This window comes from Callospermophilus lateralis, chromosome 5, assembly GCF_048772815.1.
Source record: "Callospermophilus lateralis isolate mCalLat2 chromosome 5, mCalLat2.hap1, whole genome shotgun sequence".
Lineage (NCBI taxonomy): Eukaryota > Metazoa > Chordata > Mammalia > Rodentia > Sciuridae > Callospermophilus > Callospermophilus lateralis.
This window is the reverse complement of record NC_135309.1, coordinates 154,100,159-154,125,380: the sequence shown is the minus strand read 5'-3', so window position 1 is coordinate 154,125,380 and position 25,222 is coordinate 154,100,159. Positions and strand designations below refer to the sequence as shown.

Sequence of the window (25,222 nt, the reverse complement as noted above, 5' to 3'; positions counted from 1 at the left end):
CTCAGGATTCCTCCATGCTGATGCCCTGGGGTGGATTATGGAGAGTTAGATTTTATAGAGGTGAACAGGGAACATGAAGAAAAATGAAGAACTGTGTAAAGCATTTCTTCAGGTAAACTTACAGCCTTGGATTCAAGAAAGATTCATCAAAGATGTCTATGAATCTAAAGGCTAGAAAAATAGTAATAAACCTAGAAAAGCAGATTCTAGAGAGAGGAAGTAGGTTTATGTGGGAAGAATAAATGACATATTCTTTTTCATTTTCACATGCTTTTCTACATTGATATTATAAACAGTATTGAGGACTATAGCAAATTATATAAACTCCATTTCTCCACAATGTAAGATTAGATATTAAATCTAGCTAGAGAATAGTTTTATTGCATTGAATAATAGAGATGATGGAAGACATATATAGGGGATATATATGGCGATGAAAATTCAGATGAGGTTCAGTGGGCACAGGCAGAAGAGCAGATCTAAGCCTCCAAAACTCATTACAGGCGTAATACAAGAAAGCCAGTACCTGAAACATCAGTGGGGTGGTGGCAGAAGAAAAGTTCAGACTCTTGATCATGTGACTTTCAGGATCATATTTTGACATAAATCCTTTGATTATGACAGTCTTGGCTGTTCCTTGTTCCCCAATTAATAGTACAGCCTACAACAAAGGAGTCGAGAAAGAAATGAAAGGAAATAAAAGGATGATTATGGGTTGAATGGAGTCCCCCACCCCAATCCTCAAAATTCACATATAGAAGCCTTCATCTCCCATATCCCAGAATATGACCATATCTGAAGATAGAAACTCTCAAGAGGTGTCTCAGATGACATGGCAAAATGAGGATGTTAGAGTGGCCTACTCCAATCCAAAGAGTGTCCTCACAAGAAGAGGCTATTTGGACATAAAGCAGTGGACACATGCTCACAGAAAGTCATGGCAGTACACAGAGAAAGTGCCATCTGCAGGCCAAGGAGAGAGGTCTCTGAGAAACCAATCCTGCCAACACCTTGATCCCACACTTCCTGTCTCCAGAAAGGTGAGAAAAACTGCTGTTGTCTAAGACGCCCAGGCCTTGGTGTTTTGTTACAGCAACCCCTGGAAGGATTTCTCTTTTGGAAAAAAATAAGTCAAAATTCACTTTCTTTCAACTAATCCGTGAGAAAAGATTATGAACTAGGACTGTTTAACTCTAATATTGTCCTGGGAAATAATGAAAGGTGTTCATTCATTTACACAATATTTTCATTTATTCTAAACAGTAAAAGAAACTGTAAAGAAATAATAATCAAAAAAGAGACAGAGAGACAAGGTGCAGAGGCATGGAAGGTGGCAGAGTGGCCCTTTGTCCAAGTTTATTTATACCAATAGGTTACATTAGGTCATTAGTACCATAACCACCTTGTTGTTTAGAGTATCAGGAAGGTTACTTATTCTGCAGTTACATTTCACAGTTTCAATATGCAATGTCAGGAGCTTTGTGTGGTTCTCAAGAAGGTCCATTGTCTGAAGTTACTGTTAGGCAGGCAATTCCAGGAGCACCAGAGCTTGGTGAAACATTGTAGTAGGAGTTATGTACCTAAGATTAAGGTCGAAGCTGCTCAGACTCTAGCATGGAGGGCATTCCTATGCCTTTGCACAGAAACTTTCCTGGCACAAAGCATGCCACGGCCATGAAGTCATCAGGACCCCAATCCCAAACACAGAACCTCTGCAAGAAACCATTCTAAAAGTAAATGCAGGCCAGGCGTGGTAATGCATGCCTGTAATCCCAGCGGTTGGGAGACTGAGGGAGGAGGATCTCAAGTTCAAAGCCAGCCTCAGCAATGGCAAGGTGCTAAGCAATTCAGTGAGACCCTGTCCCTAAATAAAATACAAAATAGGGCAGGGATGTGGCTCAGTGGTTGAGTGCCCCTGAGCTCAGTCCTGAGGAACCAAAAAAAAAAGTAAATGCAGGATGCTTTAAGTTTTCAAGGGACCTTTTAAAAAATATGCTATTTTCATGAAAAATAATTATGAACTAGGACTATTTTTTTAAACAAAAGTTGAAAAGCCATACCTTGCCCTGTTTAGCAATGGTTTTAATTAGAAAGTCAGTCCTCACGTTGTCAACATTTGGCACCAGGATGGAGCCATACTCTGGGGTAGTATCAGACGGATACACATACTCCTGGGTACATGTGTTCCAGTGCATCCAGGTACCTGAGATGAACAGAGAATGGTCACATTTTTCTAATAGTAATTTAACTCCTACCTGAAATTAGCAGACACCCTTGAACTCTCATGAGGACATCTTCCAAATATTCCCCATAAGATAAAGATCATTAAGATTAGAGATATCATCATACAAGTAATAGTTAGCTTAGTCAAAACTCCCATGAAACTATACCAAAATGGTAATGTTAGGAACTATCTTAAAATTCTCTTTTACAAAATATATAGGTTTTCAAGAATACAGTAGTAGAAATACAGAACAGGGAGTGCATGTGCCTGAAATCATTAATCATTTAAAAATGTCAGATCTCACCAGCTTTTATTAGGCAAAAGATCCTAGGATGCTATGTATATACATACATATAAAAGACATAATTGTATAAAAATATGTCCTTCATCTATACATATAGGCATGTACAAATAATCTTAAAACATATATAAATGTGAACACCCATATTGAGTAAGAAACATTCTTCAGCCTTTGTGATTTTTGACATAAATTGCTGATTATGCTGAGCGAATGGTTGAAATGGATCTGCCTGGAGATCTTTGCAATTTTCCTTATTAAAAGTTCAGCGCGGAAATGTGCGTTTAGAACACTAAGCAAACCTTTTTTAAAAGAAACAATAATGCGCTTTCTTTGCACATGAACCTTTCCATTCCTGCTTTTAAATATCTGGCATGCTGCTCTTGATAAGCTGGAGCTCACCATCGGGCGCCACGTAGTAGTCGAACATGCCGTCGCCGTCGCCTGGGCCCTCCGGCGGCAGCGGCAGCGCGGGCGGCCGGGCGCGCAGCCAGAGCTCCAGCCTGCGGCGCGCGTTCGGCTCGAGCGCGGCTCCCACGCTCCACATGAGCGCGAACACGAACAGCCGGCCCAGGTGCTCGGGGTTCAGCTCCCCGCCCTGCTCCTGGGGAGGCAAGAAGCACGCAGGTCACTGGGTTGTCAAACCAAAACTTGGCTCAGTGAAAGCAGTGCACCTGGAAAGGGTCAGTGTTCCTTCCCCCAAGACAAGAACAAAGGAAAGATGAATACAGCTGGCGACAAATAAGGAACTTCTCTCTAGGAACACCCGGTTTTGTTTTGTTGTTGTTGTTTGTTTGGTGTTTGTTGTTGTTGTTTGCTTTTTAATAAAATAGGGATAGTTTACTGGATGACTTTTATCAACCAGCAGCAAAATTGTACATCCATGGCTTGCTTTTTGTGGGGAGTGGGGAGGTGGAGATATATTTAAAAAAAAAAAATACAAAATAGGCGGATCCACATTTCAAACAGCCCCCCCCCCAACACACACACACACTGTAACCAAATCTACTCAGATATCATATTCTCTACACAGTGCGGCTCAGCCAGTAGAAAGAAATGCTCCCAGAAGTGGAGCAGCGCACCTTCGGAGGGATCAGGCCCTGCAGCATGTCCACGCTCTGCCTGATCACGAAGGCCTCCAGCAGCTCCATCTTGTACTCCAAGTTCTGAATGCTGAAGCGGTACAGCTCTGGGAAAGACTCCGTGTACAGCTGGCGCAGCACTTGAGCTTCTGCAGGCGGGCGTTGCTTAAGAAATCCCTGGGAGTTCACAAATTAGTACATGAATTCAATCTATTAGCAACCGGAAAATGATCACCTGGGGACAAATGTCAATAAAATAATCATAATAATAGCAATTATATTAGCAATAATAATATCCAATGGCTATCCTGCACTTAGGATGTGCCAGGTCTTGCTATAAACTCTATCACCTATTAATTCATTTAATCTTCATGCAACTCTGTGAGATAGGAGCTATTATTATGCCCCTCTTACAGAAGAGGAAAGAAACCCAGGAAGATCAAGCAATTGCTCAGCATCCCACAGTTGGTAGGTGGCCAGGCCAGAACTCAGACCCAGAGTGTGCATCCACACCACCAGCACTACACTACACAACGGCCCAGGCCTTGAGGCTAAGCTGGAGAAGCAGCCTTCAACTGATTCAAAAATATGCTAGAAGCAAATGAGGAGGCTGGTATCTTCATGGAAATAACTCAGAAGGGAAAGGAAATTTAAAAAAAGAGCAAAGGAAATTCACCCACATTTTTTAAATGGGAAGCAAAAATTTACCACAATTCCTCATTTCTTTTTTTCAAATTTAATCAATGAACAATACAGAAAAATACTGAAGTATATTCAAGAAAGTGGAAAAATTCAGCTATTTGGGGAATCCCATGCTAAGAAAGTACATGTCATTCATAAAATACCACTTGACAAGTAACATTTTGTTAAGATGAGGCAAGTTCTCTTCAGTCAAGAGAACAGCTCAATGCTCCAAGAAACAACAGAGATCTCTGAACAGAAGCAATAAAATGCCCATTCTGAATTATTCATTAATTCATGAATTTACCTTGATTCCATCTCAACCAAAACATGACACTTTCTAGTTGATGGGACAAAAACAGACATTCACTAGGACAGGTAACCAGCCTGTCTCCCTGCAGCTGAGGAGACCCTGCTCCATGGTCTGCCTGCCGGTAACTCTCTCTGAGCCAGCCTGCACTGCTGTCAAGATTTTCAGCATAATGCTGGTGAATCGCACTTCTTCCTAATCATGTCCAAGAGAAAATTGCCTTCTTTAAAAGCATAGCAAAATATTATTAGGTAGATATACCATCAATGTAAAGGTCTTAATCAGCCCCAATCTGTAAGGCCTGTAATAGGAGCTTATTTTATAGCAGCAAACTCTAAATAGTTATTACCTAGTAGTTTAAAAATATTTTTCAAAAAACCCTTGTGAAATTGAAGTATTTGAGAAAAAGCACATAAATACCTTTTCACTCAGAGTTTACAACTACTGTAAATAATTAAAGAAAAAAACAGGAAGAAAGAAAGATAAATCTATTTTGCTTTTAGAAACAAGAAGCTGGGTCTCCTCACCCAGAGTTCTAATTTGGTAGAATGGGGATGTGACCCAATCTTCTCTATTTTAAAAATCTGTCATTATTAATTACTTTTGCAAAGCTAGAGTCAAGAACCCCTGCTCTTTAGTTTCTTCCATGCACAGGTAATTTAATTGTAAAATATGAAATCTCTTGGAGTATCCTTAGTGACATAGTCAACCATGTCAACATCACTTTGCCATACACTTCACTCCTTCACATCTTAATACTCTCCAAATCTAAACCCCTTGCAATACAGAGTTGTATAACCTTAGGAAAGACATTAATAAAATAAATAAAAAATAAATAATAAATATAAAAATGAAAGTACAAAAATATAGCGGCAATATAAAATAAATATCTCCTTTAAGAATTTTCCAATAAAATCATCTTCAAATATGTGTGTGTGTGTAAATGAAAACAATAATACATCAAAAATGACTTGCTGCATGGTTTATCTAATAAAAACCTTGCCTTACATTATAGGGTTAACTTAATAAAATATCTAATTATACCAAGCATTTTATTATTAATCTAATCCTAATTGGTATATTCTAGAGTAGACTGGTGATAATAAAATGATATACCTAATCATGAAATGAAGAGAGATTATCTAAAATATCATTTCCAAATATAAACTTAAAATTAATGTTATAACTACTGAATCTCATTAAAATTCTTTATATGCAATTTTAACAAATTGTCCTCAAGTTAATATTTTAAGATGGTTGTTCCCAAACTTTATGTGAATGAGTACCTTTTAAAAATATCATGAATCCCTGAATGAAGTCGAATTAAATTTTACTTATTCAGTCCTCAGACAGAGTTTGGCAGGATTATTGATTCACTGTAGGCCTGGCAATTACCTGGAAATCACAGTCCTAAAGTGATTAGGAGAGCACTAAGGAGCCTGAGAGGGGCAATCAGGGCTTGAATGTCGCAGTGTATTCAAGGGTCTCCCATCAACATTAGCATAAAAAGGCAATTACGCTGCCAGCTGCAGGAAAATCTGCACACACATTCAAAGAATGCTAAAGGGTCTGTTTTCCTTTGTAATTATACAAAAGAAGGAGTCAATCATACCTCAAGAATGGGACTCCAATCAAGGATAGAAGAACTCATGAAAACCATTCCATTTCTTGAGACAGTAGCTGGAGAAGCATTGTCAATGTTATGAGGTTCAAAAATGATCTTGCAATTTGGAGCCATAGGAATCCGATCACCATTGGCAAGGGTTAGTGTTTTATTATCATCCAAAACGGAATTCAGGTTTTCAATCCAGATAGCGTCGACTGGACCATCAAGAACTATCCAGATATGCTCCCCTAGAATGCCCCACCAGGGGAAAGCATACACACACATGTGCATATATACATAGCTATAGAGCTGGGAGAAGGACTGCAATTTGAAATAATTTCATTACTTTTAAATAAAGCTTTGATCCAAATGATTATTTTAACAATTTTAGCACATTGGACTTCTACAGTTTTTTTTTTCATATAGCAATTACATAAGGTCCATAATCAAATAAAAAATCATCTATTCATTGGACACATACTCATTAAGCACCTTCCATGGGTCTGCACCATTCTAGGGCTTGGGGATACTGAGGCAAATAAAACAACATCCTGCCTTCAAAGAGCTTTCAACTAAGGGTAGAAAAGACTGTCAAGCAAATAAGTAGAAGAAAAAATATATAAGAAAAATTAAGCTGGTAAAGGGAGTGGGGGTACCATTTTAGATAAGACAGTCAATGGAAGATTCCAGAAGGATAATAAAGAATAGAAAGATCTAGGGGTAGAATTTTCCAGACAGTGGAACTAGAAAGTGTGAAGACCCTGAGCAGGAATAAGTTTAAAGTTTTTGTCCCCTCAATATTCATATTTCAAAATCCCAACTCTCAAGGCAATAGTCTTAGAATGTACAACTTTGAGAGATGATGTTGATCATAAAAGAGGAGCCCTTAGCAATGGGGTTGGTGTCCTTGTAAAAGAGAGGGAACCCTTGCTCCTCTGCCACTTGAGAACAAAAGGAGTTAGCAGTCTGCAACCTGGAAGAAAGCCCCCTGAGAGTCCAGCCTTGTAGGTATCCTGATATCAGACTCTCAGCCTCCAAAACTGAGAAATAAGCCTCTGGTTGGTGATAAACCACCCATTGTGTGGTATTACATTATTGCAGCCCAGAAGGATGAAGACAAGTGAATATATACCAAGCAGTAAGACACTGAATTGGACTGGCAAGAAGAGGAGAAAGGGAGAAGTGTGTGAGTGCTCTGGGAAACACAGGTAGGGCCAGACAGGCAGAGGTGTGGAATAAATTCTAGTATGCACAGGTTAATGTCCAGAGCCCAGCAGAACTGCTGAGTTGGGTCATGGCTGAGGTTAAAATGTGGAAGCCATCAGCTTAGAGGTGGCATTTATAATGATGGGACTGGGTAAATTTCTTCTAACTGCAAAGTGTAGAGAGAGACCAGAGGTCTGAAGGCAGAGGCAAGGCAACATTCAGATTCCTGGTGGGCGTCTCCTTTGCTGGGCTCTCCATCATGTCACCTGACAACAAAGCAGAAGTGAGAGGAGAGCCAGCAGGATGGGGGATGCCAAGGCCAAGTGAGTAAAAGCTGAAATGTTCTATTTCAAATACAATGCTTTGAGAATGCTAATCAAGGTCACTGGACTAGCAAGGGAGCAAAACCACAGTGATCTAAGCACAAGTCACTTTGAAAGCAAAAAGCACCTGTTGCCTTTTCAAGAGAGAGAGAAAATCCTCTCCTAGCCCTTCTTTTTGAACTTGGGTCATGAGATCTGCATTGACACTGGAGTCTTGGAACAAATAAAAAAACAATCTCTAATCTAAGCACTCTTCAGAAGTGGAACATCTTGATTTCTCTTCTGACAACTGATACTAGTTCAATGAGCTGCGTTCCACGTGAGCACCTCATTGGCTCTGCCTTCAACAGACCCTGTGGTGCAGAGGGTAGCCTCAAGAGGTGAGTCCGACAGCTATCCTTCTCCTGTGTTCTTCCTGCTCCTGCGGCTTCCTTCCTTTACTCACTCAGAAGTGAGAAAACATGGGGAGGAGAATGGACACCACCATCCATCTGAGTTTGCACTCTGAGAACACTGGGTTCAATTTGCAGCATGCATAAGCAAGCGAGACATTGTTCAGACTGAGCCACTTGCCCTTACTGTATGTTTAAACAACCCAACACCAGTGTCCATCTTAAACAGAATAATTTTCAAGTTCAATATAGACTTCACTTTTCACAGATACGATTTTCTCTCCAAAGAAGCTCATTTTCTCTTGTGATTTTATAGCAGAATCAGTATTTTTAAATTGACTGTACATAACTAAAAGTAACATTTTAAAAATATTCAGTGAAAAGTTAGGATAGAATCACTTTATTCAATACTATCAAATTTTCCTTAACAGCTTTTTCCATCTACTTTTTTCTAAGATATCATAGGGATACAGAAATATTGTTTCAAAAACTATTCTTTCAAATGGGAGATTTAAATATATGAATCAATAATTTCATTATTTCAACTTTTACAGATATCAAACTGATTTATGACTTCTTAGTCTTGACTAACGTATTATATGGAAGACTCTATTGCTTTAATAATTCTATCCAGCCACCAAGGATTTTATTTAGAAGAGAATGTTAAAAATAATACTTGTAATTCATCTTCTACCTTTCTTAGCTCTCAGTGTTTTCCTCCAAAGGGTAGAAAATATTCCATCAGTCCAGTCATTTGTGGCCACATCAAGCCGACCAAACATCTGTGGGGCGGTAATTGCTTTGGGATTCATCCTCATTTCCCGGTGTGGTTTTCCACAATCTATAGCAAGTAAATCCAAATTTTAAACATCTCAGATGTGCAATGAACCGTCATTAAGCAACATAGCACTAATTTGTGGTGTAGTGTCAGCAAGTGCTCAAAATATGAAAAATGCAAAATTACATGGAAAAGATATGTCATGTGCATCCCAAGCTATCGTAATTAGCCTCATTGTACTTTGTTGACTAAAGCACATTTTAATCTCTGTAAAGAAAACTGCATATTGCTTAAGGGATTGAAAGGGTACCATTCGGGAATTATGAAGTTGCTACTATAATCTAGACCTTCTCTAAATTTCACAGCTCAGGGTATCTTCAGTTTGTGGCATATTAGATTAAATCTTGTGCCTGAAATATCAGCTAGAAAATGCCTCCACCTCTCCGTTATCAGCTTGAGTTTTCTGATACCTTTTCTTGCTTATCTTGGAAAAGATAAAATAAATGAATTTTGTATGAATCGAGGACTTTTGTGGCCATCTTCAAGAAATGCATTTGAATCTTTCAAATCCTCAAAGTACTTTTAAATGGACTGGAAGTTTGCACATAAGGGACTGGAGTAAATGAGTAGAAGAGTGAAGAAAATTATTTAAAGTGTAAAATCATAAAAATAGATGCTGAAATATTATATAATTGTGTGAAGATCAGATAATACAACCATACCTAGATATGCACATGAGAAAAGATATTACGTTAAATCCCACTGTGATGGTTAATTTCTCTAGGTCACGTTGACTGACCCCAGTGTGTCTAGATTAAACATTTTTTCTGGGTCAATCTATGAACAAATGGTACCCTTTTAATCCCTTAACCAATATGCAGTTCTGGATAGGAATAGCATTTGAATCTGTGGCCTCGGTAGATCTTCCTCCTGCATATGTGTGGTTATCATCCGGTCTGTTGAGGGCCCCCAAAAAGCAAAATGCAGAGGAGAGAGGAAGTCACCCCTTTTTCTTCTTGCCTGAGCCTTTGAGCTAAGACAGTTCATCTCATCTTCTCCAGCCCTCAGAGTAAGATATGAGTCATTAGTTCCCCGTGTTCTCTGGGACCAATTTACATCTCCGGCTTTCCCTGGCTTCTAGTGTGTAGATGGCAGATAGGGGGACTTCTTGGCCTCCTTCAGCACACGAGTCAATTACTCATTAGAAATCTATACACACATGTGTGTGTGTGTGTCCGTGTCTGTGTCTGTCTGTCTGTCTTAGTGATCTGTTTCTCTGGAGAAAAGAGAAAGTTTTCCTGACTAAAGCGTGCAGTTAGGAAATTGGACGATATCTCTAATTTTTGCAAATCACAAAAACAACCTGGATAATTCTTTCTGATATTTCATAGTGCTGAAGTTCAACTGAGCTGCCATTCAGCTTTAGCAACTGATGACTTCCATAACACTCTGTCAACACCATATTCTTTCTTTCTTTCAAATCTCATCATACGTCACAAAAGGACAGCAAAATCTTACAGTGGGGCTGGGGTGGTGACTCAGTGGCAGAGCATTTGCCTAGCATGCAAGAGGCACTGGGTTCAATCCTCAGCACCACATGAAAAATACAAATACATAAAGTTCTTTTTAAAAAAATCTTACAGCATATGACACTTTCACAAAGGAAAAATTGGACTTGGTCTGTTGCACACACACAAAAAGAGAAACTATGGAAATTTATTTCATGATGGAACAGGTAGAATTTTTATCATTCTTATTAAGATGCCACCACATTCTCATAAGAGCACTCTAAGGAAAACAGTGCTTGACTTGTACAATGTTGATTAGATTAATTCCTCTTGCTTCTCCTAGGCATCTCTTGACCTTCCTGGACTCCACCTTGGTGTAGGCACCTCTTAATTGCTGTCACTTTCTTATGGATTCCAGATTGCCCCTGCTGCCCCTTATCTGTTCTTCAATGACCATCAGATAGCCTTCCACCCACAGGGTGATCATGCCCCTCCCCTGCTCGGTGGCTTCCCTTCACCTACAGAACAAAACTCCATGCTTAGTGTGACTCACACAGCCCCTCATGCCACCCAGTGCCCTACCTGAGACCCATCTAAAAGCAGACCTGAAACAAGGACTTGGAAGCTGGGAATTTCAGATGAAGGGATAGACAGACCAAGACAATAAATCAGAGAAGGCAATAGAAAGGTGCATTGAATTGGTTGAAGATAAAAAAGAAAGACAAGAGGTGGGACACTTGCCATGGGGTCTTCTCCCATTGGTTGACAGAACGGCTGCCTCAGAAACTTTAATTCCCACCAACCCTGACTTCTAGGCTGGGCTACTTCCCTGCTTCAAAGTTCTAAGGCTCAAAAGCTGGGAGACATTCTGAAGCTGGTGTGGATCTGCAGGGCTCTCCAACACAGCTGCATCTACAGCAGGGGAGGGCCAAAGAGTGCCACTGGATGTTAGTCGCACCTTCCATACCTGCATAACCAGCTTCATCACCCACACTCCCACCCCATGAACAAAGGGCATTTCATCCACACCAAAGCACTTCCAGATATCTCATGCTCTCTTCAGTCCTTGCTACCTGTAGGCTCTTCTTTCTGCTAAAAATATCTTTATCCAGCTGCTGCTCAAGCCTCAGATGAAGTAGCACCTGCTCTGTAAGACTTTCTAAAATTCCTTAGTAAAGTGTCCAGTCTCCTTGGCCTCTGTTCACAGCATAATTGTCCAAAGCTTGCTCATAGCAGTTTCTTCTTGAGTTATAGTTATCTGTGCCTAGGTTTGTTCCCCCAGCCACACTGCATTCCCCTTAAAAACAGAGGCATGCTTTCTCATACCTGTTTTCCTACTGCTAGTACACCTGGCAGAACTTCAAAGTCCAGAACATTAAAATCATGTGATGATCAAATCACAACTTTGTCAGGGAACAAACACCCAGGTTGTTTAGTAGAAATTCTACCCCATTGTCCTCTGTCTTTTGGATAATTAAAATTTTCAGCAAAAACAATGTGTTACTGAGGATAACAAATGTTTTCCCTATGTCCCAAAACCAAGTGTTGGTTAAGAAATAATCTAATAATTAATTCACCTTTGCAAGGATCGTCTCCAAAATCAATGATACCATGGGGACTATATAATTTAGATATATTATATACAGTGTATCCATACTGTTTAAAATTTAGCACTTAATTTCGTTCAAGTCATTACACCAGGTGCATTTACAAGTTTATTCTTAGCACAAGACAGCTTCACAACTGCAACGAAGATATTGAGCATACTTTTCAGAGGGAAAACACAATTTTTAAAACTATAAAATCCCCATACAGAATCTTAATAGCATACATGAAAAATCTCATGATAAACCTGGCAGGTGTGAGTTCTATTTTGGTGGAGGTAAGTACTGGCTAGGAGCAGAGTCTGTTTCCATCTTAGAACATTCTGGCAGAGTTCTAATGCACAGAATTCACATCCTCCAACAACTGAGGGGACAGAGACCACATCCAACACACACAGGGACCTAGAGTAAATACTGGCAATCTCCCAGCAGCTACCAACAATGCACCAATATTTGTACACTGCAGAGCTGAGACTGAAATTTTATTTTATTTATTGGGAAGTAGAATGCTGCATTATGTTTTCATTGGGAAGTACCATGGTGTGTTGGGAAAGGTCTGCATTTTTGTTAGTGAGTCTTTACCTTAACTCTGAGGCCCACTGCGTACCATCATTCTGACTTGGAGCATTTCCAAATTTGAGTCTTGGTATTTGTATAAAATAGGGATAATAATGGGCACCTCTCAAGATCATCATGAAAATTAAATGACATAGCATTTGTAAAACAAATAGCACTGTGAAAATGTCACTTTAAAAATGCTTCCTCTCTCTGGTCCATTAGTGTAATACGTTATCCCTTAACTGCACCTAATAATCAGTAAAGCAGCCTTCCGTCCTATAAAAATATGTTCGTGCATTTGCCTGCATGTCCCCAGTGGGCATTCAAGTGTGTTACAACTGTTTAAATGTGTAATGAAATTGGCGGCCGTACCTGACATGGCCTTCATCAAGGTGTGGATGCAGGTGGTCTTCCCTGCTCCACTAGGCCCCAGGGTCATCATTCCATGCCTCACCCTCTGCGTCTCAAACAGCTGGATGACTTTCAGTTTCCAAGGAGGATGGTTGATTAAGCCAGCTTCTTCCACCTGAAACAACGAAACCCCACATTGGCCAACATTCACAGTGATTAGACTTACTACCGTGCTTTAGAGATGCATTGACATGGGAGCAGGGAGAAGGAACAGGAGATTGGCATTGAGTGGATATAGAGTCTGCAAAGATTAAAAAAAAAAAAACTTCTGAAGGCAGATGGAAGTGATATCTGAACAATGTGAACGTCCTTAATATCACTGATTGCACACTTCAAAATGTTTAAAGTAATAATTTGATGGTGTATATTTCACCACAATAAAAAAAAACATATTGTACAAAAAATATACACAGACATAGACAAAAATCAGGCTGAGTGTAACTAAAATATCCTATACTAATAAGACACATCTGCAATTCTCTTTGAGAATTGAAAACATATTCACATTTTTTGAATGTACAAGTAAGGAACAACTTTAGAATAAAGACTCAGTGTAAAATGTATTTTGAATGTTTAATTTAAAAGATGATACTTATAATAGAAAAGTGGATGACATACCAGATTGAGTGAAATTCCATATAAATTTCAAGCTGTCTTTCTAGTTTCTATAGTGGCTATATCTACATAGTTTCTATCTACCAAATTGCAGAGTATAAAAGTCATACCAAACTCTAGTCTAGGATTAACCTTCAATACAAGATGATGAGATTATTACTATTGAAATCTTCATGGTACAGCTAAGGAAACTGAGGCCGAGAGTGACTGAACTATCTCCCAAGACGTTCAACTTGTAGCTCTCAAGTTGAGATTTGAGCCCAAATGTTCTGCTCCAATATCTATGCATGGCTTAACCATCATGCTATGCTTAAATTCACCATAAATGACTTTTATTTTATTTAAATAACTTTGAATAATAATCATGTATCATTTATGTCATGTATTTGCTCTTCAGATTTTTCATGTACTCAAATAACTAATATAAGCATACTTTTTAATTTATTTTTTGGTTTTAGGTGGATGCAATATCTTTATTTTATTTTTATGTGGTGCTGAGGATTGAGCCCAGTGTGTCATGTATGCTAGGTGAGCACTCTACCACTGAGCCACAACCCCAGCCCTAATATAAGCCATCTTATAAATTACTTGATACTTTGTTCTTTCTGTAGTGCTACAAATTCAGCCAAATGATGAGGAAACTCAGACTTTTATATACTAATTTTAAGCAAAACATACATCAAATGCTACTGCACTTGATTTTTATTGCAAATGTTTTCAAGGAACTAAAATGCATCTTATACATATGAACAAATCACCTATTTTTAGAAAGCAACTTTTTATTTCCAAACCCTTCTTTATGAGAAATCAAATTGAGGCACAAGGTCTTGTATTTAATTTCCATTCATGGGAAGACTGTAAAAATTAAACAGTAGCAAGTACCATGGGAAATCCAGACCCCGAATGGCAGGCATAGTGTGGATCCCTCCACCCAGAGCCTAAGGAACAAATCTCAAGAACAATAGCCAAGAGGCCACATAAGTCCACTGCAAGTAACATTCAGAGACAGGAGTCTGGAGACCATAGCAAGGTGGCAAATGCCAAGGCCAAGCACAGAGCCACGCCACACATGAGCAAGGCAACCATCTGATTGCCTGACCACTGATTGCCATATCACCTGTCCACTGATCGCCATATCACCTGTCCACTGATCGCCATATTACCTGTCTGCTGATTGCCATCTCCAGTTCAGGGTAACCTGCCTTGTCCAGAAGGATATTTGGGAAGAGATCTTCAATTAAACTCAAAAATAAGGGTTCATCCTCATCAATCTAAAAAAGAAAGAAAAATCAGACTATTTGAGCACAAACATAAGAATATATAGATAAATAAAAATGCCCAACATGGTCCAAGTTATTTCTGTATTAATAATTCATGAACTATCATTACCATTAATAAATATCACCTTCATCAAAGTTGAGAAATATTTTTTTCATCTCTACCATAATTTTCTTAAAAATTTAAAACTGAGAAAAGAAGAAAGTAGAAAGAAAATACCACCTGCATGACAACCTTTCCACAAAATACCTAGTTAGGTGGATGTGATGGTTAACATGAATTGTCACCTTGATTGGAGTGAGAGATGCCCAAGGTTAAGAGACTTCTGGGTGTCTCAGTGAAGAGATTTCTAAAAATTAGTTGCATGTGGTTGGCAAACTGAGGCAGAGATTCACCCTAAGTATGCACAACACAGTCCAATAGTTTATACTCATAATTAATGCCCAATAAAAATGGATTTTTATACAAGATGACAGCATGATCAAGTTTTATTTCAAAATAAATTCATGAACCAATTCATGAATTTCCTACTATCTCTCATTTAATTTTTTTTTTTTTTTTTTTAGTTTAAATTGGGAAACGTGGACTAGAGTATGTACTATATTAGTCAGGGTTCTCTAGATAAACAGAAGCAACATACCTGTGTGATGGTAAAAAGGAGTATAAAATTATTACACATTTGTGGTATCTAATAAATTTTTCTACCAGTCTCCATAGACTGAGGAAGGCAAAGTAGTTGAACAAGACAAAAATGATTTAAGGTATTTGGAAACTTACTTAACATGTGCATTTTTTTAAAACCCACTTTCATTTTTTAAATTTATTTTAATTTTTACACAAATGGAGCATAACTTTTCATTTCTCTAGTTGTACATGATGTAGAGTAACACTCTTCATGCAATCATACCCGTACATAGGGTAATAATGTCCGTCTCATTCCACCATCTTTTGGAATAGACATTTTAAACTAGATAAGAGTCATTGCAAAAAGAACCTCTGAAAAAGCATAATTTAAAGCTATGTTCTCTAGCACTTTATCTGATAATTAGGCATTTCCAATAAATATTTCTAAAACTCATTTGTGCTTAATTAGTGTGACTGATATTTAAGCAGGTAGAACATTTCCATCTGTGAACCTTACCAATTTAGACAGATTCATGTCTCGTAGCACACGCATGACAATAGTAGATTCTGTATCTGTGGGGTTGGCTCTTTTTGCTGCCCCCAAAGTCCGCAGAACTGACAGGATGTTACGCAGACCAAAGTCATAATGGACCTGAAGAATTTGAGAGACACAGGGCTTACTTTCAATATGAAACCATCCATGGAAACTTGAATATGACAGAAGACCAATTTACAATAATGAACAAATGTTGATTTTCCTTTTAAAACTCCATATAAAGAATAGAGCAATAAATTTCTTTATTCATATACTTTTTGAGCAAATAAATAGCAAAAATCCAAAAATTCTTCCCATGTATCATCATTAGCTTAACCCTTAGATGAGAACAGATACATGGAGACAGGAAAAAGGTGCACATTTCCTTGTGAAGTACAGATGTCCCCCTCTGACAACTTCTTAATCAGACATGGGGAAATGTATTTGTGTCTCTAAAGCTAAAATTCAGAACCAGCATTAAACTGGACCTCAGTCGTGACCATGTCACACCTCCGCCCCCGCAACACACACATGACTTTTTACTAATAAGCAAGAAGATGAGGCAACTGAGGAGGAGGAGCAGCAGCTGCACTTCAGGATTACCTGGAGGAGGAAGCAGGAGGGTAAATCAGAAAGCCGAGCCCCAGGTTTGTCCTGGGTATGTGTTCGTGAAAGCTCCATCCTGCCAAATTTCAGCATATGTAAAGTGAATAATTAAAATCCAGTTACCCAACCACTGTGGAAAACAGGATGGTGATTCTTCCAAAAGCTGAAAACATCCCTACCATATGAACCAGCATCCCTCTTTGGAAGCATGTTCTCAAAGAGATATGCACACACCAGTATTCACAGAAGCACTAGTCACAATGCCCCCATGGTGGAAGCGACCCAATGCCCACCAGCAGATGAATGGATAAGCAAAATGTGGAATCTACACACGATGAGATGGTATTTAGCCACAATAAGAAAGAACTCCAAGCCACACTGTGATGAACTGTGAGGACATTGTGCCAAGTAAAGTCCACAAGGATTTAACCAATGCATAAGGCATTGGTCAAATCCATGGAAACAGAAAGCACAGTGGTGGGTACCAGGGGTGGGTGGGCAGGAAGAGGAAGCTGTCGGTTGGTAGCCATAGAGGTTCCATTTTTCAAGATGAAACGTTCTGGAGATTCTTTTCACAACATTGGGACTATACTTTAAACCACTGAACTGCACACTTAAGATGGTTAAGAGGGCAGATGTAATGTTATATATTTTTACCACAATATGTTATATATATATATATATTTTTTGCCTATGAAAAAAACAAAAAATAAAAACTACATCATCAAGGTAAGTGGAGGACTGTGCCTCGCTCAGGAGGGGTTGTGTGGAGGACGGAGCACATCAAGCCATTCAGCCTGGGTTCCTGCCTTCAAGGAATTGGTGTGCTCAGAATAACAATAAAAATAAATAAATAAACTTTCACAAAAGCAACAGTGACTTGAAAGGGCTGGTGCGTGAACTTCCTCAGGGAAAATTTCCCATAAGGATTGGCTCTGAGTTAAATATGTGACTGCCAAGGGTGATTCCCAGAATGTCTGCACGGGGCCAACTGTTGTGTACACATTGACTCAGTTCATTTTACAACAGGTGAACATGGACCGTAGGAGTGAAGGGAGAAGTGAAGAGTCAGCAAGGGGAAGGCAGGAGTCGGAGATGTGGGCAGCTTTCCACGGCAAGAACAACACTCACAGTATGTGTTTCTTGGACAGAGGGAAGGATAAGGGTGAGTGAGTGAAGGAAGTGATCCGCAGAGGCCAAGAATGTCGGTGGCAAAAAGCAATGAGTTAGGGCCGGGCTGGCCAGGAAGGTTCTTGGGCCAGGTCAGAGGCTCTGTGTGCAGCTGAGAACTCACAGCAAAGATCTGTTGAATGTAAATTGGTCCATCCTGAGAGTCTAAAAAGATTCTGGATTCAAAGAAGTTGGAGACGGAAGCCTTTGGAGGTTACCTACGAAGTTATCTATGTAACCTGAAGTTGCCTGTGTTTGAAGGCGCTGTTCGTGGAACAGCCTCGTGTTTGTCCAGTGCATCAGTAGCAAGGCTTGTTATGGTTGGGATATGGGGTGTCTCCCCAAGCTCCTGTGGTACCGCAGGAGTGTTCAGAGGTGGAATGATTGGACTTGAGAGCTGTGACTGATCAGTCCACCCTCTTTTGAATGGACTCACTGCAGGGTGACTGCAGACAGAGGGGCAGGGCTGGAGGTAGTGAGTCACGGGAAGTGTGCCCTGTAAGGATCCATCCCCCCATGCCCTGCCCTCCCTTCCTTTCTGCTTCCCAGGCACCACAGCAACTGCCACACGCTTCCACTATGCTGCTCTGCCTCACCCTGGACCCAGAGCAACGGAGCTGGCCCACCATGAACTAACGCTCTGAAACCATGAGCCCTAATAAACTTTTCCTCCTCTAAGTTGTCCTTGTCAGGTATCTTGGTCATAGTGACAGAAAACTGACCAACACAATATTTTTAGTAATTTTTACTTACATGTGCAAAAAAAAAAAAAAGAAATGTGACCTAATGCCTGCCTGCATCATGCCCTTGTGTGACCTTATCACCTTGAGTCTGGGCATGACCTGTGATTCAATTCTGACATACAGCAGAGACCACAGGCTGCATGTGACTGCGTACCCATGACTACGTGAGCACTCACTGTGCTGAACCCCTTCTTTGCTGACTTGAGAAAGCCAGAGCCATGTTGGGGAATCCCATCCGAAACAACCTACTTACTCCTAACCTCTAGGAACTGAAGGTGACTCAGGCCAACAGCAAGCAAGAAACAACCCCTCAGTTACAACCTCAAGGAGCAGTGTTCTACCAACAACCTGGGCGAGCTTGGAGTAGATCACTCCCCAGCTAAGCATCAGACAAAACTGCTGCCCAGTTTGTTGGTTAGACACTGAGCCCAGGACCCAGTCACAGTGACCTTGGGCCCCCTGACACTGGGAAATAATAAATGTGTATTGTTTTCAGCCACTCTTTGTGATATGATTATTACTCAGCAATAGACAACTAACACAGGGGAACAGTATTAGTTAAAACAGTTAATTAATTAGTTAATGCAGAAAACTAATACAATAGCTATACTATGATTCATTTCATGCCTCTTAGCTCTGAAATTTCATGGTGCCTGATCCTGTTATTCCAAGCAATAGAGGAAACTAGCAGGAGTTCACAACAGGATTGTTAGCAACGCTTGGTCAGATACCTGATGAGCTTAGAAGGCAAAAACAGAAATGTTGGGAGGCTCTGAACACCTAACAATACAGATACCGTACAGGTGACATAGATCATCAATATTAATATCCAAGTTATGTTGGCTCTGAAATCTATCTGGACAGTATTTGCTCTATTTCTATTTTTATTTAAAGGAATTCTAATTTCTTTAAATGTCCTTCACAATAAACTAGGCAGATAATATCCGTTTTCTAGTGATACGCCATGTTTGGTATCAGTAAGGTACTCTGTCAACAACTCCAAACTACAATTTTGCAAAACGGGAACATTTCACTGAATAGAACAATCCAGGGAGCCTTTCAGGGGAACCCACCTGCTTCGAAAGCTGCTCCTCACAAAGCTTGTAGAGTGTGAAGAACTTCCTGGCCAGAACGATGTTGTCGATGAAGCCACAGCTGGCCAGCTTCACCCGTATGATGATCTGCCGGTCGGGGACCATCATGGCCACCGAGCGGAAGTTAATCTTCAAGTTTTCTGGGAGCTCCTGCCGCCCAGCATAGCCAGGATTCTAAACCAAAAACAAAACCCAAGGGTGACTGCTGTGTTCCCGGGGCCATGAGCACAAAGCAGCATGACATCCGACGATCCATTCTGTACACACAAAAATCCTGGAGCCACAACCAGAGGCTCATCTCCATAGCTCACCCCCTTCCACCTGCACAGACCAAGCCATGAGCTATTCTCAGGAGCTTGGCGTAATGCCAGAGGCTTTCAACCAGGAGAGAAAGTGACAGGTCCAGCTTCCATTCACCGCAAGCAGGTCGCACGTGACCACCGAGAGGAGGAAAGACCAGGCCGCTGCTCGGCAGCTTTCCCCGCGGCTCTTACCATGGTTAGAAAGAGTCCAAATTCAGGGTTCATGGTCACATTGTCTCCATCGGTAAAAATGAAAGATTTTTTACGCTCCTTTTTACACGTGAGAATAATGGAAATTTGCTGGGCCGCAACGGAGAGAACGGGCAGATCGATGCGGTTAAACTCATCGAAACAACCCCAGGATCCAGACTGGGCCAGTCCTTAGAGAGGAAATTAAATAGAAAATCCAGTTAGTGCATCATTTTGAAAACAAGGAAAAGGACATTACACAGCTAACAAAATGAGCCAGAGATAGGTTTACTCGAAAATAAAGATGAACTAATAGGTCATACCACAAAAGGCCCAAAGCAGCTCCCAATTGGGTATTATCTGTAAATACTCAACCTGCACCAATAATGGGTCATTCCAATAGGCAGGCGATAGGAACACTGGGCCCACACAACACTGCTGAGATTCAAGAGTCTCCAAAAGAATTTTGCAAAGTTGGAAAATAACTCTTAAAATTGACACTAAAATGTACAAAGCCAGTTGTTGAAAGTTGTTAAGTTTGTTTGTTTGTTTGTTTATCTGGGGGCTGGTTCCCAGCCTCACACATGCTTACCTACTACTGAGCAACGTCACCAGACTTGAAAAATGATGAATCTTAAGCTATTTTACCTTCGCTGACATTTCTAATCAAGTTACCTTTAAATATCCGTCCAAGTCCTCGGAAGTCCATCTGGTCTGAGCAATTGAAAACCACGACGTACTTCCCCAGGCACCGTCCCATGTCCTTGGTGGTTTCCGTCTTGCCTGTCCCTGCGGGTCCTGCCGGGGCTCCCCCCATGCTCATTCCCAGAGCTTGGGCCAAGGTGATGTAGCACCTGCAGGGTGGAACACCACTAGAACCCTCAGAGGAGGAGAACACACACCTGAGTGAAGACAGAGGTGGGGTCTTTGGCCCTACAGACAGCCCCAAAACCATATCCTGAAATGAACTTGTCCTCGCGGATGTGTCAGGGAAAATGAAGAGGAGTCTCTGGTCAAAGAGGTTTTAAACCCTTAAAAAGGTTAAGGAAGTTTCGAGAATGCTGATTTTTTTTTCCTAAGGATCCAGGATACTGCTTATGAAGGCAGTGTCCAAGTAGATTCCTCAAAAAACTAGGAATAAAATCACCATTTGACCCAACTATCCCACTCCTTGTTTTATATCCAAAAGATTTAAAATCAGCATACTACAGTGATGCAGCCACATCAATGTTCATAGCTGCTCAATTCACAATAGCTAAGCTATGGATCCAACCTAGATGACCTTCAACAGATGAATGGACAGTGGAAATATGTTATATATACACAATGGAGTATCACACAGCCATAAATAATGACTTTATGACATTTGCCAGTAAATGGATGGAACTAGAGACTACTATGCAAAGTGAAATAAGCCAATCCCAGCAAGCTGAAGGTGGAATGCTTTCACTGATATGTGGAAGCTAACCCACAATAAGGGGGTAAAGGAGAAAAATAGATATTCAATAGATTAGACAAGGGGAATAAAGAGAAGGGAGGGTAGATAGGATAAGGAAAGATAGTGGAATGAATCTTAAATAATTTTCCTATTTTATGTGAACACATCATAGAATAAGATATATTCCATGCTTGTACGATCATATTGAAATGATTTTTACTTTTATGTAGAACTAAAGAGAAACAATAAAAATTTTTTAAAAAGAATCTCCAAGTATGAGACTAAAGTAGATAGAATTGCCAAAAGTTATTTAGCACCTTTTTCCTGGAAATCCATTCATATCTAAAGAACAATATTCACTTAGCATCACTAATCATCAGGGGAAGACAAATTAAAACCACTACATGGTATCACACCAAATCCTGTGAGATGGCTACCACCAAAAAGACAAGAAATAACAGTTGATGGTGAGGATGTGGAGAAAGGGAATCCTTACACACCACTGGTGAGACTACAGCTCAGTGTAGCCATATGGAAAACAGCAAGATTTACTAAAGAATTTACAAATAAAACACTATATGACCCAGAAATCCCTCCTGAGGGTATATACCCAAAGGAAATGAAATCATCACCTCATGAAGATATCTACAGTCTCATGTGCATGTAAGTACTTGTCACAATAGCCATAAATGGCCCAACTATGTCAATGGAAAATGGATTTTAAAACTGTGGTATATTTACACAATGAAATATTATTCAGAAATGAAAAAGTAGAAAATCCTGCCATTTGCCACAACAGGGATAGATCTGATGGATACTATGTAAAGTGAAGTGATCCAGATACAGAAAGGCTAGTAAATACCACATGATCTCACGTTTAGGTGGAATCTAGCAAGGGCTGGGGGATGAAGAGAATACACAAACAATAAAACAGTGTCTACCAGAGGCAGAGCAGGATTAGGAAATGTCGAAATGCAGGTCAGAGAATACAAAGTTATCAGTTATGTAAAATGAATAATATGTAAGATGAATTCTAAAGAACAGAATGTACAACATGAGGATTGTACTCTCATTGAATACAACATTGTGCAACAATACAAAGTACAACATTGTTTTCTATTATATCTTGTTGTAAACTTCAAATATGCACAATAAAATTTGTTTTTTTAAAAAATGAACATAGAGTAGCATTCTATGAAATGGACTGAGAACCACTGAATAGATGAATTCCCCGTGGAGCTGGTGCATGGGATTCAAATCACACTTTGCTGAAGAGAGTCACACCTGGACGCCGTCTCTGAGCATCCACTACATCTACCGCTCTCCCCGTCATTCTCCACAAGATTAACAGAGGAGAGATCTGGGGGGTCACTACGAGAACACCTGTAAGGAAAAGCTTTACCCTGAAAACGTGCTGTTGGATTATTTGACCCCTGGCAACGCCTGGGGTTGTCGGAGGACACAGTCCATCCAGCGGTGCCGCTGGGTTTTCTCTTGGTCAAACTGTCAAGGATTCACTTGAACTTGAAAATGACTTCAAAGAAAAGGAACTGATGATCCAGCTCAGGGTGGAGACAGACACGGGACACTGCCTGGAGGCCGCTGGGGGCTCTTATTAGAAATGGGTCCCTGAAAAGTCAAGGAAGCTGCTCAGTCCTGAAAATACCCAGAGCTTGGCTGAGGGATCCAGAGGACACCTGCTCTCACTCGGGTTTTGCGACTGTAATGACAATAGCAACACCATGTTCTTCACACACAGTGACTCGCTTAATCCCCGGAGAACCCTGCGAGGAAACTGCTGTTCTTTCCCCCTCCACAAATGAGGCAAGAGGCCCACAGAGACTGTGTGACCTACTTGGGATTGAGTGGGACAGCCCAGGGTACAAGCCAAGCCCCCTCAGGCCTAGAAATACCTCCTCAACACCGGCACTCTGCCATGTCCTACAAACCTCTTTACCCCCGGGAACACTGGGCCTACAAACAAACCAGAGAAGTAGCCACGTCCTGCGTTAGAGGAAGTCATCCCACGGGCATGGCTTCCAGGAGACCCGGCTGTCGGTGAGCATCGGTCCCACTCTATCCTGGCACCCACCCCACTACCCACCGGTGGCCAGCAAGGACCCGTCAGGAAGCCCCGTGGGAGTAGCATGGGTCTCCTCCCAGGACATGCCATGGGCACGTGAACTTTGCCCCCTCGGTTCTCTGCTTCCCTTTCTGATCTTTTTCTCTTAGCTATTTTCAACCATGTCTCCCTTGGTGACCTGTTCACGGCCCGGGTCTAGTTTCCCGCCTACCCGTTAGACTACAGCGAACCCTGTGCTTTGAGGAGGGGCCCTAATACACACTTGTATCCCCGACCACTTGACTCACCCTGGCTCCTTGTACTCTCTGGACTTTCTCCCAAAGAATAGCTTATGCTGGTCCAGCCATCCACTCCTACCTGGTTCCTTCTGCCCCAACGCCTACTGGAATTAGAGATGTGGAATATGGCCAGGACGGGAACGGACAGCAACCCACCTCGTGACCTGGAGCTGATTAGCACTTGGTTTACCCGAACCTGCCACCGTCATTAGTATTGAGCATCCACAGCACATGTAAACCGCAAGTCATTTTGATGCCTATTGGTCCTAGAATGCTGGACCGTTTCCTAGGACTACAAGGCCATGCGCACCAACAAGGCACTTCTTTGAGAAAACCTTGGTTTAGTTATAGACTCTTTGAAATAGGACACACTTAAGGAGAAACAAAAAGAAAGGTGACTAAAGGATGTGGGCTCAGGGATTAAGCAGCCGTCACAGCAAAAATAATAATGACTGACAGGTTACTCTGTCTCCCCAAACCCCGGATCCACAGTTTGATCTTCGGCAGGTTCAGCTACATGAGGTCAGCTGCGGTTCAGTAATACTGAGTGGACATTTGAGATATATGGAAAAAGAGAAATGAGCGCGACTTTTATCACACTATATTGATATACTTCATTTTGTCGTTATTAATCTCCTACAGTGACTAATTTGTAAGTCAAACTTTATCATATAAGTATTTATGTATAGGAAAAAGTACACACGGTGCTTGATGTTATCTGTGATTTCAGGCTTCACGGAGGGTCTTGGAACAAATTCCTTCAAGAATGAGGGAGACTACCCAGCCTTACGTCTAGTGCACACAGATTCCAAGAGAAGGAAGTGAGGGGTGGGTGCCTGGCCCGAGCCTGCACAGCAGCAGGAATAGACAGGGAGAGGCCACAGATGCTGTGAGATCACGTCAGGGACAGACCCGTGCCGTCAGCCCGACTGTGCTTCTTAGTGAGCAGGTAAGATGCCTCACCCCACCTCGATTCCCTCTGCCCTTGGTCCTGTGTGACGACAGGAGTCTTCTCCGTGTGTGGAAGGAAGGCCGTGTTGACATCTCCGTGAGTATTTGGAGTAAGGTGCTGCGTGCTGTTACCACATTGTGGGGCCACTGGATCCCTGAGGGGCCAGCAGGTCTGTGCACTGGCACCAAGCTGCTTGGAGTCCAGGGAGCTACCACCATGGTTGGGTTTCCCAGGTGACACAGCAGCAGGCTAATGGCAAACATCAGTGCCCCCAGCACTTGGCTTTAGTGAGGATTCTCTTTAGTGAGGAAAGAGAGGATTCTCTTTCTGTAAA

At 41.0% G+C, this 25,222-nt stretch overlaps 1 protein-coding gene across 1 annotated transcript in view; it reads right to left on the bottom strand.

Annotated features, from left to right (window-relative positions):
* Dnah5 (dynein axonemal heavy chain 5) overlaps window positions 1-25,222 on the bottom strand; it is a 281,736-nt gene that overhangs the window by 101,766 nt on the left and 154,748 nt on the right. Inside the window, exons 36-47 of the mRNA XM_077109537.1 lie at window positions 20,813-20,991; window positions 20,141-20,328; window positions 19,626-19,820; window positions 16,016-16,150; window positions 14,760-14,867; window positions 12,943-13,096; window positions 8,817-8,963; window positions 6,208-6,449; window positions 3,605-3,781; window positions 2,925-3,126; window positions 2,061-2,203; window positions 527-661 (exon numbers count right to left, since the gene is read on the bottom strand). Coding sequence (XP_076965652.1) covers window positions 527-661; window positions 2,061-2,203; window positions 2,925-3,126; window positions 3,605-3,781; window positions 6,208-6,449; window positions 8,817-8,963; window positions 12,943-13,096; window positions 14,760-14,867; window positions 16,016-16,150; window positions 19,626-19,820; window positions 20,141-20,328; window positions 20,813-20,991 — 2,005 coding nt within the window. The remainder of the gene's footprint in view (window positions 1-526; window positions 662-2,060; window positions 2,204-2,924; window positions 3,127-3,604; window positions 3,782-6,207; window positions 6,450-8,816; window positions 8,964-12,942; window positions 13,097-14,759; window positions 14,868-16,015; window positions 16,151-19,625; window positions 19,821-20,140; window positions 20,329-20,812; window positions 20,992-25,222) is intronic.